This window comes from Arachis duranensis, chromosome 4 (genome assembly GCF_000817695.3).
Source record: "Arachis duranensis cultivar V14167 chromosome 4, aradu.V14167.gnm2.J7QH, whole genome shotgun sequence".
NCBI classification, from domain to species: domain Eukaryota; kingdom Viridiplantae; phylum Streptophyta; class Magnoliopsida; order Fabales; family Fabaceae; genus Arachis; species Arachis duranensis.
The window spans coordinates 117,694,494-117,707,825 of record NC_029775.3 but is presented as its reverse complement, the minus strand read 5'-3'; the positions used below and the strand labels follow the sequence as shown (position 1 = coordinate 117,707,825).

The 13,332-nt window shown below is 33.3% G+C and overlaps 2 protein-coding genes and 1 pseudogene across 3 annotated transcripts; 1 reads left to right on the top strand and 2 right to left on the bottom strand.

Annotated features, from left to right (window-relative positions):
* The first annotated feature begins 323 nt into the window (after positions 1–323).
* Positions 324–4,330, top strand: LOC107486607 (PI-PLC X domain-containing protein At5g67130). Of its 2 annotated transcripts, none has more exons than XM_052260325.1 (8): positions 324–381; positions 974–1,020; positions 2,864–3,001; positions 3,093–3,191; positions 3,315–3,618; positions 3,704–3,927; positions 4,020–4,106; positions 4,192–4,330. In XM_052260325.1, exons 1-8 carry the CDS (start codon positions 372–374, stop codon positions 4,225–4,227), a joined length of 945 nt encoding a protein of 314 aa, XP_052116285.1. In that variant the 5' UTR covers positions 324–371; the 3' UTR covers positions 4,228–4,330. The 2 variants fall into 2 exon arrangements, with proteins under 2 accessions (XP_052116285.1, XP_015962650.1); XM_016107164.3 differs by lacking the exon at positions 324–381 and adding an exon at positions 443–791 and having other exon boundaries at positions 898–1,020.
* A 45-nt stretch (positions 4,331–4,375) lies between these two features.
* LOC107486605 (receptor-like protein kinase FERONIA) lies at positions 4,376–6,501 on the bottom strand. Its single transcript, XM_016107163.3, has one exon. It carries the CDS (start codon positions 6,470–6,472, stop codon positions 4,580–4,582), a length of 1,893 nt encoding a protein of 630 aa, XP_015962649.1. The 5' UTR covers positions 6,473–6,501; the 3' UTR covers positions 4,376–4,579.
* A 5,510-nt stretch (positions 6,502–12,011) lies between these two features.
* The window catches only part of LOC107486609 (receptor-like protein kinase FERONIA), a 2,965-nt pseudogene continuing 1,644 nt past the window's right edge, over positions 12,012–13,332 (bottom strand).

The window sequence follows — 13,332 nt, the reverse complement described above, 5'->3', positions numbered from 1 at the left end:
TTTGTGCAGTGTTTTTCCAAAAGCTTAAGCTGATAGAAGGAGATACGTATGTTTATATTTCTAACACATAAATACCTTTAGTTTCCAAATTCCAATTAAGGTGTGCAAGCTTCAAAATTGAGTGTAGGAAACTTTTTAGTCCTGTTCTTTCCCTGTGGAGACTCAAGAGTCAAGACTGACTATAACCTACTTTTTAAACCATACATTGATAAGAGTCAAAGAAACCGTTTTCAGATATTTATGTATTATTTAACCATGAAGATGAACCGTGAGATTTTGTGATTTGTCATTCAAATTTTGCCACCATTAAACAACACCCTTACGTTTTATTCTGCAGATAATATTCCAAAGAAACACGCAAAATTCTGCCTATGTTACACGGTAGATTTCTACAAAACAATATTTATTTTGATAAAACAATTTCTTCCTCGCATAATCTCGTATTAGTATCCGAATCATACCAAATATTAAAGGTTCAAAGACCATTCCCATGATGAAGAATAATAATTCAAAGTTTTGCCATGTCAATAGGCCTATGTGGCAAGGCTTTAATGAACATTAGGCGTATATGGAAGAATATCCCAATGTCCAAATAAAGTTTCCTATATAAGATTTTTATAAACATGACAATCCCATGAATTTCGTTTTCTCAGCCAACTCAATAAAACCCCATCATTGATATTATCAGTGTTATTGTTCACAATATGGGTTCTCTTCTCTGCTTGCTTATGGTTATTCTCCCATCATTGTTTTACAATATTTCAGCTGCTTGTTCTAATGGAACTTGCAGGGTTAGTATTTGTATCCCCCACTATATATGCTGCTTTAATTTTAATTTATGAAATCTATCATGAAGTTATTTATTCAATTATTATTGCTTTGTATTGATTTTATTAGCTACTTGATGAGTGTTCATCTGATAAAGATTGTGGAAGTGGACTGTATTGTTTCTCATGTCCATTTGGGTTCACAGGCTCAAGGTGTGTCAGATCATCAATCACCAATCAATTCAAGCTCATAGTAAGTTATCTATTATTCTATATTATATCTTCACTGTTCTGAATTCATTTTAATTGTTTTTTTATTAAAAAATTAGCACCGGCACACTTGTATTTATGATAAACATATACAAGGTGGTTGGCATGCATCAATGCCAACCATGGTGGTTGTGTCACTAGGATATTGTCCTTGTGCCCAGAAATCCAGACCCTATTTTGATTTGTGTTTTTATTTTCACAATTTTTTTGTTTTTAAAATTGTGATAAAAAAAATAGTCAAAATAATGAAATTATATTTTTATCTTTTACAAAATTTTAAAAACGGAAAACATTAAAAATAAAAAAGAAAAAAGAAAAACACAAACCATACCTTCCATTTCTCTCATGTTACATTATCCTACATTCTCTTATATTTTTGTTTTGCTGAGTTTTTAGTCAATTTTAATTTTGTATTAAGAAATGAAGAGTTAAGATAAACATCTGAATCTGTTAGTGTATGGTTATCAAATCAGTCCAATTTGTTGGAAGGTTATTATGAAAAAGTCATATGTTTTTGTTTTTTTTTTTTAATTTATAATATTTTTGTGCCTAAGAAAAAGTCTTATGTAGCTACTATGTTCATGGCCGGCTAAGCAACACAGAAACAAAACAGTAAATTCTTGAATATTCTGACCAGGAAAAAAGAAAGTAAATCTAGTGAAAGATTAATAAACAATTTATTTTAGAGAAAAACTCTGCCTACAAGCGATTAGGGCTTGTAAGTATTACAAGTCAATTAAACTCTAACTCCCAAAATTCGTTGCAAGTGCTACATCCCTTACACGCGCTACATCCCTTCTTCTTTTCCTTCTTTTTTGATCGTTCTTTTCTCTTCCTTTTTCACTGGTTTGTTCTTCGTCCTCCACATACTGTTAAGGCACGTTTTCATTGCACCTTCTTCTTCGTCTTGCTGCACGTTCTTCTTCCTCTTCCTCTTCTTGTTCTTTTCTCTTGTTTCTTGCCTTCTCTTTCTCCTTCTTCATTTACGTGCTTTTCTCTCTGTTTTCTTTTTTCGTTATTCTCGATTTCTATTATTTTTTGACATCAAGCTCTGAAATCATTTTTGAAAAAGAAGAAGTAGCAGAAGATGAGGAGGAGTAAGAGAAAGAGTTCTGAATTATGCATAAGATGTACTTCAACAAATTTTGGGTGTATTTTCTTAAATCCTTTGGGTGTATTTTCTGTAACCCTTTGGGTGTATTCCTATAATCATTTGGGTGAATTCTTGTAACCGTTTGTGTGTATTTTCTGTAACTCTTTCTCTTTCTCCTCCTCATCTTCTGCTGCTTCTTCTTCTTCAAAAACGATTTTACCATGAAAAATCGAAAAAAATGAGAAAACAGAGAGAAAAGAGAAAAGACGTAAATGAAGAAGAAGAGGAAAACGAGAAAGAAGAACGTGCAAAAACGAAAGAAAATGAGAAGAAGAAGAGTAAGAGGAAGAAGAACGTGCAGCAAGAAAAAGAAGAAGAATTTCAGAAACCATGAAAATCGAAAAAAAAAACGAAGAAGAAGAGGAAGAGGAAGAGAAAGAGGAAGAGGAAGAGGAAGAAGAAGAAGACGAAGACGAAGACGAAGACGAAGAAGAAGAAGAGAAGAAGAAGAAGAAGAAGAGGAACCGTTTGAGTGGAGCGTGTAGTTACGCTCCATTCAAAATGAGTTAATGCGCGTGTTAATGAAGTTTGGACTGATAACTTGTAAAACTTGTATGAACTTTTTACTTGTATGTATAGCAGGCCCTTTATTTTATTTGCTTTTAGTCAAATAGACAAGAAAATTTGATATTATTCCATACTTAATTTTTCTTCCTTGTGTATGGATATATAGAACAATTCTCTACCGTTCAACAAATATGCATTCTTGACAACACACAATTCATATGCAATCGAAGGGGAGCCATCTCACACAGGCGTGCCACGTGTCACAGTCACCAACCAAGAAGACAATGTTACACAACAACTTAATGTGAGATATTATTGTTTACAACCATATATGTGTTATAAGCAATGTTTATAATCCTCCATTTTGTTTCATCAATATAATGATTAATTTGCAGAATGGAGTTAGAGCACTAATGCTGGATACATATGATTTTAAGGGGGATGTTTGGTTATGCCATTCATTTGGAGGCAATTGCTATGACTTCACAGCTTTTGTATGTAAACAATTCCATTTTTTTCATTTGATCTATGCTTTCCTACCTACTTTGTTGAAGAACTTCTTAACATTCTTAATCACTAGATCTGCAGCAAGATTCTAATATGTAATTAACTAGCAGGAACCTGCTATAGATACACTGAAGGAAATTGAAGCTTTTCTTTCAGCAAATCCATCAGAAATTGTCACAATTATCTTGGAAGATTATGTTCATACCCCAAATGGTTTGACAAAGGTTTTCACTGATGCTGGACTAATGAAGTATTGGTTCCCTCTGAGTAGAATGCCAAAAAATGGTGGAGATTGGCCTCTTGTTAGTGACATGGTTGCCAAAAACCAAAGATTACTAGTCTTCACTTCTATCAAGTCTAAGGAACAAAGTGAAGGCATTGCATACCAGTGGAATTACATGGTTGAAAATCAGTGTAAGGGAACACAACAATATATTATATTCAAAACTCAATGTATCTTGATATAACTTATATACAAATGTTAATTTAAATTGTGCAGATGGAGATGGTGGAATGAAAAATGGAAGCTGTCCAAACAGGGCAGAGTCATCTCCTCTTAATGACAAAAGCAAATCATTGATGTTGGTAAACTATTTCCAAACTACTCCAATTAAGCTAATCACATGTAAAGAGAACTCTGGAGCACTAATTGGTATGCTAAAAACTTGTTATGGTGATTCTGGTAACCGTTGGGCTAATTTTGTTGCTGTTGATTTCTACAAGGTTGGTTTTTGTTTTTCAAATGTATTGGCAGCTAAATCATCAAATCATCATCATGAGAATAATACTCATAATCTCATATTGTTATTATGCAGAGAAGTGAGGGAGGAGGTTCTTTTCAAGCAGTGGACACTCTTAATGGGAAGCTATTGTGTGGATGTGATGATGTTCATGCATGTCAGGTAAAGCTTTTCTTTGACTTATTATAAGAAATAGAAAAATATTAATATGGAGCTAGTAAAAATAATTCTGATTCTTTGTTTGCAGAGTGGATCAACTTCACAAGCTTGTTCATCAACATAGAAAGCAGAATGGTTGTTGGCTAGTGCATAGTGTTGTCAATTTACATTTAATTCATTTCAAATCATTATTGCTTGCAACTGTAATTGGATATTTGGATCACACACTACAACTTTGGAGAAAAGTTGTATATACCAATACTTGTTTTGCTATGCTGAGTTATCTGAAAAATTTTCATCTAGCTACTATGATCTTGGTGAAAAAACCTCACCAGTCAACCCTGTCATCAACATAATTATTTACAAGCACATAAATAAATTAACCATAAGGTACAAAAATGCATGTCACTGTGGGACACTCTTGCTGATATATATAACAAAACATATTAACATGTGGTCAAAAGATGACACAAGCATCAGTCTTCTGATCTTAGTTGAAGCTGCAAGGCAAGTTCAAGTCCCTCCACCACTTGTCCCATTGATGGTCTCTGATTTCCTTCATGAACAACACAATTCAGTGCCATCTCAACAAACTTGCTCAAACATTCTTGGACAATCTTGCCCCTAATAAACGGATCAACCATTTGGTCAATGGCATGGGGTCCCTCACTTTGGCATGACCTTGCCCATTCCACAAGGCACCTCTTTGGTCCCTCAACTTTTCTAAGCAAAGGTGCCCTACCACACAACACCTCAAGCAACACCACACCAAAAGAATACACATCAGATTTATGAGTCAACCTCTTAGTCTTTGAGTATTCAGGGTCTAAATATCCAAGACTACCCTTAACCTCTGTGCTAACATGAAACTTTGACTCCCCATTTGGTCCAATTTTGGACAACCCAAAATCAGAAACCTTAGCCACCCATTCCTCATCCAACAAGATATTTGATGTCTTCACATCACGATGAATGATCTTGAATTTTGCTCCACTGTGGAGATATTCCAATCCTAGCCCTGCCCCTATGCATATCTTAAGTCTTTGCTTCCATGAAAGAGGTGCATTACAAGTCCCATACAGATGATCCCGGAGGGTCCCATTCGCCATGAAATCATAGACGATTATCATGTCGTCTTCGTCGTTGCAATAACCAATCAAAGGCACCAAATGAGGGTGGCTAAGTTGAGACAACATCTCAACCTCGTTCTTGAACTCTTGAACACCTTGCACACCATTTTCAGGGATGAAACGCTTGATGGCGATAGGCTTCGTGCCATCATCGATATAGCCTTTGTAAACTTTGCCAAAACCTCCAACACCAACAACAAAGATGTCATCGAAGTTGATGGTGGCTGCACTTATCTCAATGATTGAGAAGCAACGACATGAGTTCCCTGAGGCCAGGGTTATTGATGATTTTCTTGAATTTGTTGTCTCTTCATAGATCAATTCCATCTTGGCCTTGTGCTTCATTCTAGAGTTTCTCCAAACCCAGATACATAAGAGGAAAATAGAAGACATCGAAATGAAAACAGAAACTGCAATGACACAGTAAAGAACAACACCAGATATTGCAGGCTTTTGTGGCTGCGATGGTGGTGGTTGTGCTGATGGTGAACAATTCATGCATGACTCTTCATGATGAACTACCTCAGAAAATCTGAACCTCGATTCCTTTTGCTTGTTGCATTGATCATGGTACTTGAACAAAGACATGACCTCAATCCCATTAACAAAGGCATAAGAATCTTTATGAGTGGTGTTTGGGATGAAGGTCAAGGTTAGATTCTGACCTGGTTCAACTTTTATGCAGTGCTGATACTCAATAAGTAGAATCTTGTTTGGATCACTATGATGATGATGATCTCGGTGTTCTTGAGCAGCACCTGAAGCATTGAAGTCCCTGAGAAGAGTATAAGGTCCTGCTTTCACAGAAAACATGGACTTAGAAGGATGGAAATTGGGGTATGATTTGTATGAAGCAGGGTTGAAGTGAAGCTTAATGAACTTGTGACCAGGAGTGACACCATGAAATGAATATGTGAATTCATAGCGAGAGATTCTTGCTGTGCCATAAGGATGATCATGATGAGGAGTAGTAACAGATATTGAAGATTGATTCTTCTGTGGTGATGATTCTAAGACAGAAAAGTGTTTCGAATTGGTAGCATCTCCAATCCAAATTCGCTTATTAGCTGCAATAGTAGAGTTTGATTCAGTGCCACAGTTGATTGCTAAATCTTCTACACGAGAATAGGAGTATATAGGTTTGATGAAATAGTATTGTTGGTGAAGAACTAATAAGAATAACAATAATATCATGTTTGATGATTTATAAACATGGAAATGGCTGAAAAAATAGTTCATGATTATTGAGTAGTACACCAACAAAAATGCAGAAAAGTTTAATCATTGTATTGTATTTATGGCAAGACGACAACATGCAGAACACGTAAGAAAGGTAACGGTGACATCATCAACCAACGATCAACGGTTACTGGTTTGTACTACTATTATTGCCGTGTATGTTTAATGCGACTATTTCAATGTACAATATTCCAAAGCATGGAACATTTTCCACCGTTCACACTTCACACCAGACCAGACCTTTTCTTCTAAGAAATGTCAGTGTAAGTGTGTGTAACATATAACCAACCATATGTCTCCCAAGGTGATGCATGACAGAAGTTGAGTAATATTATATCACCAAATTTATATAAATTTCAGAGTTCTGTGTGGAAGATTATGAACTATTTATACTTATTAATCAAGGCCCTTCTTATTAAAATGACTTCATATATGAGAGTGCGTGATCGTTGTTTCCCTTTTTAAACTAGAAATTTTCTTTTCAAATTAAATTTATTAGAGAAAAAAAATTATTTTGCCCATTAATTAACGTTTCAGGAAGGAGCTTCGTCGTTTATCTTAACAAACAACAACGACAACTTCGTTCCAGGGAGACAAAAACTTAGAATAACCTGAGGGGGTAATAAGAGCACCGGAGGATTCAACGTAGAAATTAGAAAAACAAGCGTAAAGCTCCAAAACATCACTTTCATTGAATTGTGTTGGATTTTCCATTTTGTGATTCAAAAATGACCTAATTTCTAGACCCTAACCCGATTCTAGATTCGATAAAATCTATGCACCTTTAGGTCGGGTGAAAATCGGATGAAAATCGTATAAAAACTGGATCTTTAGCATGTAAAAATCACTTAATCTCCAATCATGATTTCACAATTCACATAGTAAAATTCACTTTAAAAAATATAACAAGAACCAACATTTTCTAAAATTAAAGCATAACTAATATTGTCTAATAACACCAAATATTTAAATCAATACAAATAACACAATATTTTGCATTAGTCTAAAGTCTTGTGCATTTTAAATATAAAACACTAACTTATAATCTGATAATGACTAATAACACAAAATATTAAGGTTTACAATATTTAAATTTCACATAAAAATAGCCATCATCCATCACTAATAACACAAAATATTAATTGTGTATGATGACCGGGTCACCGGACCGAGTTCAGGTGACTCGAGTTATGGCTCGGATCCAACCCAAAATAATGACTGAGTTTATTTTTGAGACCCTTACCTGTCTCTAGACCCGATAAAATCATACTAAATTAACTCCTAAAACGTTCGAAACCGAGCCAGATTTTCGGGCCGGGCTGACCGGACCATGTACACCCTACTTCAAATAACGCTTATGACTCGTTTAAAAGAATTTTTCACCTTTATCCAGCTACTATTTTAGTTATAAAAACCTTTTTTTAGTTGTTATGTTACAGTATTTTTTTAACTGGATAAATTAAAAATTAATTTACCAAAAATTTAAATTTTACTTAAAAAATTATTATTATTTTATAAATTATTATATACATGAAGTGAAATTAAAATTTCTATTAATTAAATAAACGAATGAAATAATTACTTGAATAACTCTAGTTAGTTTATATTTTTAAATTTTAAATATGTTGTTGAATGATAAGATTAAGTTAAATTACATTGCTAAAGAAAAATATTCATGGTCCCTATATATGTGCAAAAATGTAAAATATTTACTTATTAAAAAAATATACAAAAAAAATCTTAAAAAATGTATTATGCACATAAAAAGTATGGGGAAAAGACTTGGAAAAGTCCTTGCCTAACATATATAGTTATAATATTTTTTATAGTGGGAGTTAGAAGTGTATTAACAATTTTTGGGCAGCACCAAACACTAACAATATATAGAGTTAATTTGTAACAACGGAGTAATTTCCAATGGTATAAAATTAGGGTGTAAAATTTTCAATTACTAATGTCAATCAAACTGTGTAACATAACATCTCTAATTCATTGCTGCATTTCCGCGACCCATATCTCTTCAAGAGCTTTGAGTGCGGTTTGAGGATACGAGTCAAAACTCCAGCAGGAACCACATTAGCCATCTGGACACCAGTTAGTTGAGTTATTACACCTTAAATATGAGTCAAAATATTTGTATAATTTTTAGTATTCATATTATATTCAAATTAATTCTTAATTTTTTTATATTTTTAAATTAAATATGTTGTTGAATGATAAGATTAAGTTAAATTACATTGCTAAAGAAAAATATTCATGGTTCTTATATGTGCAAAAATGTAAAAACTTGTTAAAAAAATATACAAAACATATCTTAAAAAATGTATTATGCGCATGGAAAGCATGGAGAAAAGACTTGGGGAAGTCGTTGCTTAACATATATAATTGTTAGCTAGATTATTTTTTTTAAATAAGTACATAGTATTATAGTTGTCAGAATCGAACTGATAATCGAACCGGTCAAGGATAATTGGGTTACTAGTTTAACTGGTGAGTCATTGGTTCAACCAGTTGACTCGGTACTATATAAATAAAAAATAAAAATAGTGAAATTTAAAATTATAATTTAAAATACATATTTTTACTAATATTTTAAGAATATCAAGCTATTCTAAAATAATATGGACCAGAAACAATAAGTATTTTATTATTTTTACTCTATCATAAATATTTTTATTTTGTTTTTATATTAAAATAATTATTATTTTTAAATTTTAATAATTTATTAATTAGTTTATATCTTTTATACTATTATATACTACAAATATTTATTAAAAAATAATATTAATAGATATTATATAATTATAAAAAAATAAATAAATTTATAATTATTTTTAAATAAAATATAATTAATTTAAGAATAAGTGAGTTTATAACTAAATTTAAAATAAATTAGGCAGAAGTAAATTATTTGATAAAATATATATATAAATATTATAATTTGCACAAATATTAATAAAAATCATCACAACCTGGTGGCTGTGAGTAGGGTTATTTTTCCAATGGGTGAGGGATTCGAACTCAATTTCTAACGTTTTGGTCCTTTTCATAGTTGGCTAATTTTATTGCTGTTGATTTCTATATGCCAAATTTAATCTCTTCCTTGTTAAATTTATTGTGCGCTATATATACTATATAGCATCAATCATGCATCATGCATGAGAATAGTAGTAGTAATGGTTAATAAGGTTATTATGCAGTGGAGTGAGGGAGAAGGGTCATAGGCTAGAGCCACTTCACACCTTTGCTTGTTCATCATCATAGAAATCAGAATGCCAATCAAGGGCAATGATTGTTGTCAATTTACAGTCAATTAATTTGAAACCATTATTATTGCTTGCAATTCACCTTTAGACAAATAATGGTGTTAAGCTGAGTTCCCAGACCCATAAATTGCAACTGGAAGCACTAATATGAATATAGATACACAGTTAATATATATATTAAGGCAGGGCTACCAATGATGAGAAAATTATTGGATACCGATACAATCATTCTGCAATCTAAAGGGCTTTGCTGAATACTTTTGATTAAGAGCAATGTTAGGGCCAGCAATTTTTGTGATTGTTAGCCATCAATTAGCCATCAATGATGATTTGATGGTGTGAGATTGGTGTGAGATTTCATCCAATGGCTCACCTTCCTCTGCTGGTTACATGCTGGCCAAAATTCAATAAAAATTGCTAGTCCCCTAGACTTTTTCTTTGATTAATTATAGAATAACGCTATATATATATGGTGTGTTCTATGGTACCTATTGTGGTACCATGACTATGGTGACTACAAGAAGTTGGCCAATAGAGTGTAGACACCTATTTTGAGTATATAAATTTTGACTTTGAGTTATTATGTATTAAACATGGTAAAAAGATTAACAGTTAAGGTAAATATTCTAAACAAGAATTAGGGAAAATAAATTTAAAATGCTAAAAAGTTAGGGAAAAAATAGATGTTAGCACGCACATCATCCATGGATCCAGAGTTATTACATGAGTTAGGATTTCATAGGTTTGGGAACACCGATCATTATAGCAATTATTGGCTATTCACATCGCGTTGTCTGTGATCCATCTGGAGAAGAGGAAAAGTGGAAAATCGACGTTGACTCATAGCTAAAATTTTTTAAATTCTAAATTAACGAAAATATATTTAAATTTACGTATGTAGCTGCAATTTTTGAAAAAAAATCTACAAAATTTAAAAAATAGTGCTAAAAAGAATCAACAAATTTAAAAAAAAAATAGTGTTAAAATTTAAAAAATAACAATCTAAGTAAAACAATTTAAAATTTAAAAAATAACAACCTAAGTACACTCAATCTAAGATTTAAAAAATAATAATTTAAAATTTAGAAAATAACAACTTAAATATAACAATCCAAATAAATAATTTAAAATTTGAAAATAACAACCTAAGTAAATAATAATTTATAATTTATAAATATAAATCTAAAAATTTCTAGTGACGACACCTAAGAAATAAACTCTCAGACTCAACGTATGAGCGCCACGTCAGCATATGAGCTCCCCTATTTGGATAACAACCTAAGTAAATAATAATTTATAATTTAAAAATATAAATCTAAAAATTTCTAGTGACGACACCTAAGCAAATAAACTGTCAGACTCGACGTATGAGCGTCACGTCAGTATATGAGCTCTCCATTTGTATTACTATAAAGATAAAATTCTTTTTAAGAATTTACAATTATCAAAACAGATTTTAAAATTATTTAAAAATTTCAAACCAATCATTTTAATTACAAGAATCAAGTTGAAAGGAGATTGTATTGTGTCACAAAAGAGTAAATATTATAGATTGTTTTGTATGTTTGGAAATTTAAGAGATTTAAATGTTCAATATTAAAAATTTAAAATATGTTTTTGAAAAAATATTAAAAAATATATTACATAATTAAAATTTACAACTTTAAAATATAAAAATTTTCATATAATTTTGAATTAATATTACAAAATTTAAATTAAACGTCCATAATTTGTAAAATATGTCACTGTTTATGAATACTAACATAAATAATAGTTTTATAAAAAAACAAAAATCAGAAACCAGTAAAGAGAAAAAACAGTTTCAGGCAAAGAAGTGGTCATAGAGGGTGTTTTTCTCTGTTCTTTCTTCTTTATTTTTCCACTCTTGCTTGTGAATTGGATTTTTATTTTTTAGTCATGTATTATACATTGGTTATCTACTAGTTTAGTTAAAAAAAAAATCGGAAACAACCCAAGTTTTGTTGGCCTAGCATACAACCCACATCATAAGGTTTAATTTTTGGTGCTCAAATTTTTATTTTACCCTCACAGTAACACTTGATAAGTTACCGCATGTTTATCATTTATTACTAATTAAACAAGTTTCCTTTCATAAACTTCTGGCCAGCTGTCACACATCTATTGGTGAGTCAACAACTAGCCACCACTAGGCACCATTACTTGTGCCACCATAGACCTGGCCTATATATATATATATATATATGAGATTCAAACATATACATTAACATTAATGTCCATTCAAGCAGTTGAAATTAAGAGAAGATAAATGTGTAGCGATTTATTAAGATCTTATTAATACATTGATATCTAGCTCAAGCCTGCACATTACATTTCTCTTTAACCTGCATTAATATCTTAAATCCTAATCACCGTCCTTTAGGGTTCCCAATCTCAGAGAAAACATTCTCAGACATTAACCATTGTGTTTCCCTACTACTCTCAGTGCTAGTAATTGTGGTAGTTGTTGTCATGTTCACTCCACTATTCTTACTATTATTATCCCAAGCATGACCTCCATCACTTATGCTGCTACTACTAAACACCTCAGAACTCCCACCTCCAATGGATGAATTCTCTTGAAGCTGCAGAACAAACTCAAGCACCCCAACGACGTCGTTCATTGAAGGCCTTTGAGTCCCATCATCACGCAAACAACTCATGGCAAGATCACCAAACTTTTTCAAGCACTCAGATGAAATCTCACGCTTCAATTTAGGGTCCACAATCTTACCAAGGCTGCCCGCATCATAGCACCGCCTCGCCCAATCAACAAGCGACACCTGTTCCTTCTCCACGTTACGCAGCAACGGCGCCCTCCCACACAGCACCTCTAACAGCACCACGCCAAAAGAGTACACGTCAGACTTCTCTGTCAAACGCTGTCGTTTATAATACTCGGGGTCTAAATACCCCACACTCCCTTTGACTAGCGTGCTGACGTGTGTTGCGGTTGTACCCGTAGGACCAACTCTCGATAACCCGAAATCGGAAACCTTGGCAACTCACCTCTCATCCAACAAGATGTTAGTACTCTTGACGTCGCGGTGAATGATCATGTGCTTCGCGCCTGTATGGAGGTAATGCAACCCACGCGCAGCTCCTATGCATATCTCAAGTCTCTGCTTCCAAGAAAGCGAAGGATTATCGCTGGTGTTATACAGATGATCCCGCAAGGTGCCACGTGTCATGAAATCGTAGACCAGGATCATCTCGTTTCTCTCGCAGCAGTAGCCAATGAGGGACACCAGGTGAAGATGGCGAAGCTGAGAGAGCATCTCGATCTCGTTGAGGAACTCGTTTACACCTTGCTGAGAACCAGGTTTGAGCCTCTTGATGGCCACGGGTGTTGCACCGTCGTCGATGTACCCTTTGTACACGTTCCCGAACCCTCCGGCACCGATCACGAAGAGTTCGTCGAAGTTGTTGGTGGCGGTTCTGATTTCTTCAATCGAGAAGTGGCGGCAGAGATTCGTGGGAAGCTGAGAAGATCCCTCTGATTTGTGCTTCGAACTATTGTAATAATCACCCTCGCCGCTTTTCCTCCTCCAGCGTTTCATGAGGAAGAAAACCGAA

Bases quoted from the DNA above. Each gene is read 5' to 3' on its own strand.
- LOC107486607 (XM_016107164.3), top strand. From the start codon at position 705: ATGGGTTCTCTTCTCTGCTTGCTTATGGTTATTCTCCCATCATTGTTT. The intron at 792-897 runs GTTAGTATTTGT...TGATTTTATTAG, and splicing joins GTTCTAATGGAACTTGCAGG to CTACTTGATGAGTGTTCATC. The intron at 3,192-3,314 runs GTATGTAAACAA...ATTAACTAGCAG, and splicing joins GCTATGACTTCACAGCTTTT to GAACCTGCTATAGATACACT.
- LOC107486605 (XM_016107163.3), bottom strand. From the start codon at position 6,472: ATGAACTATTTTTTCAGCCATTTCCATGTTTATAAATCATCAAACATG.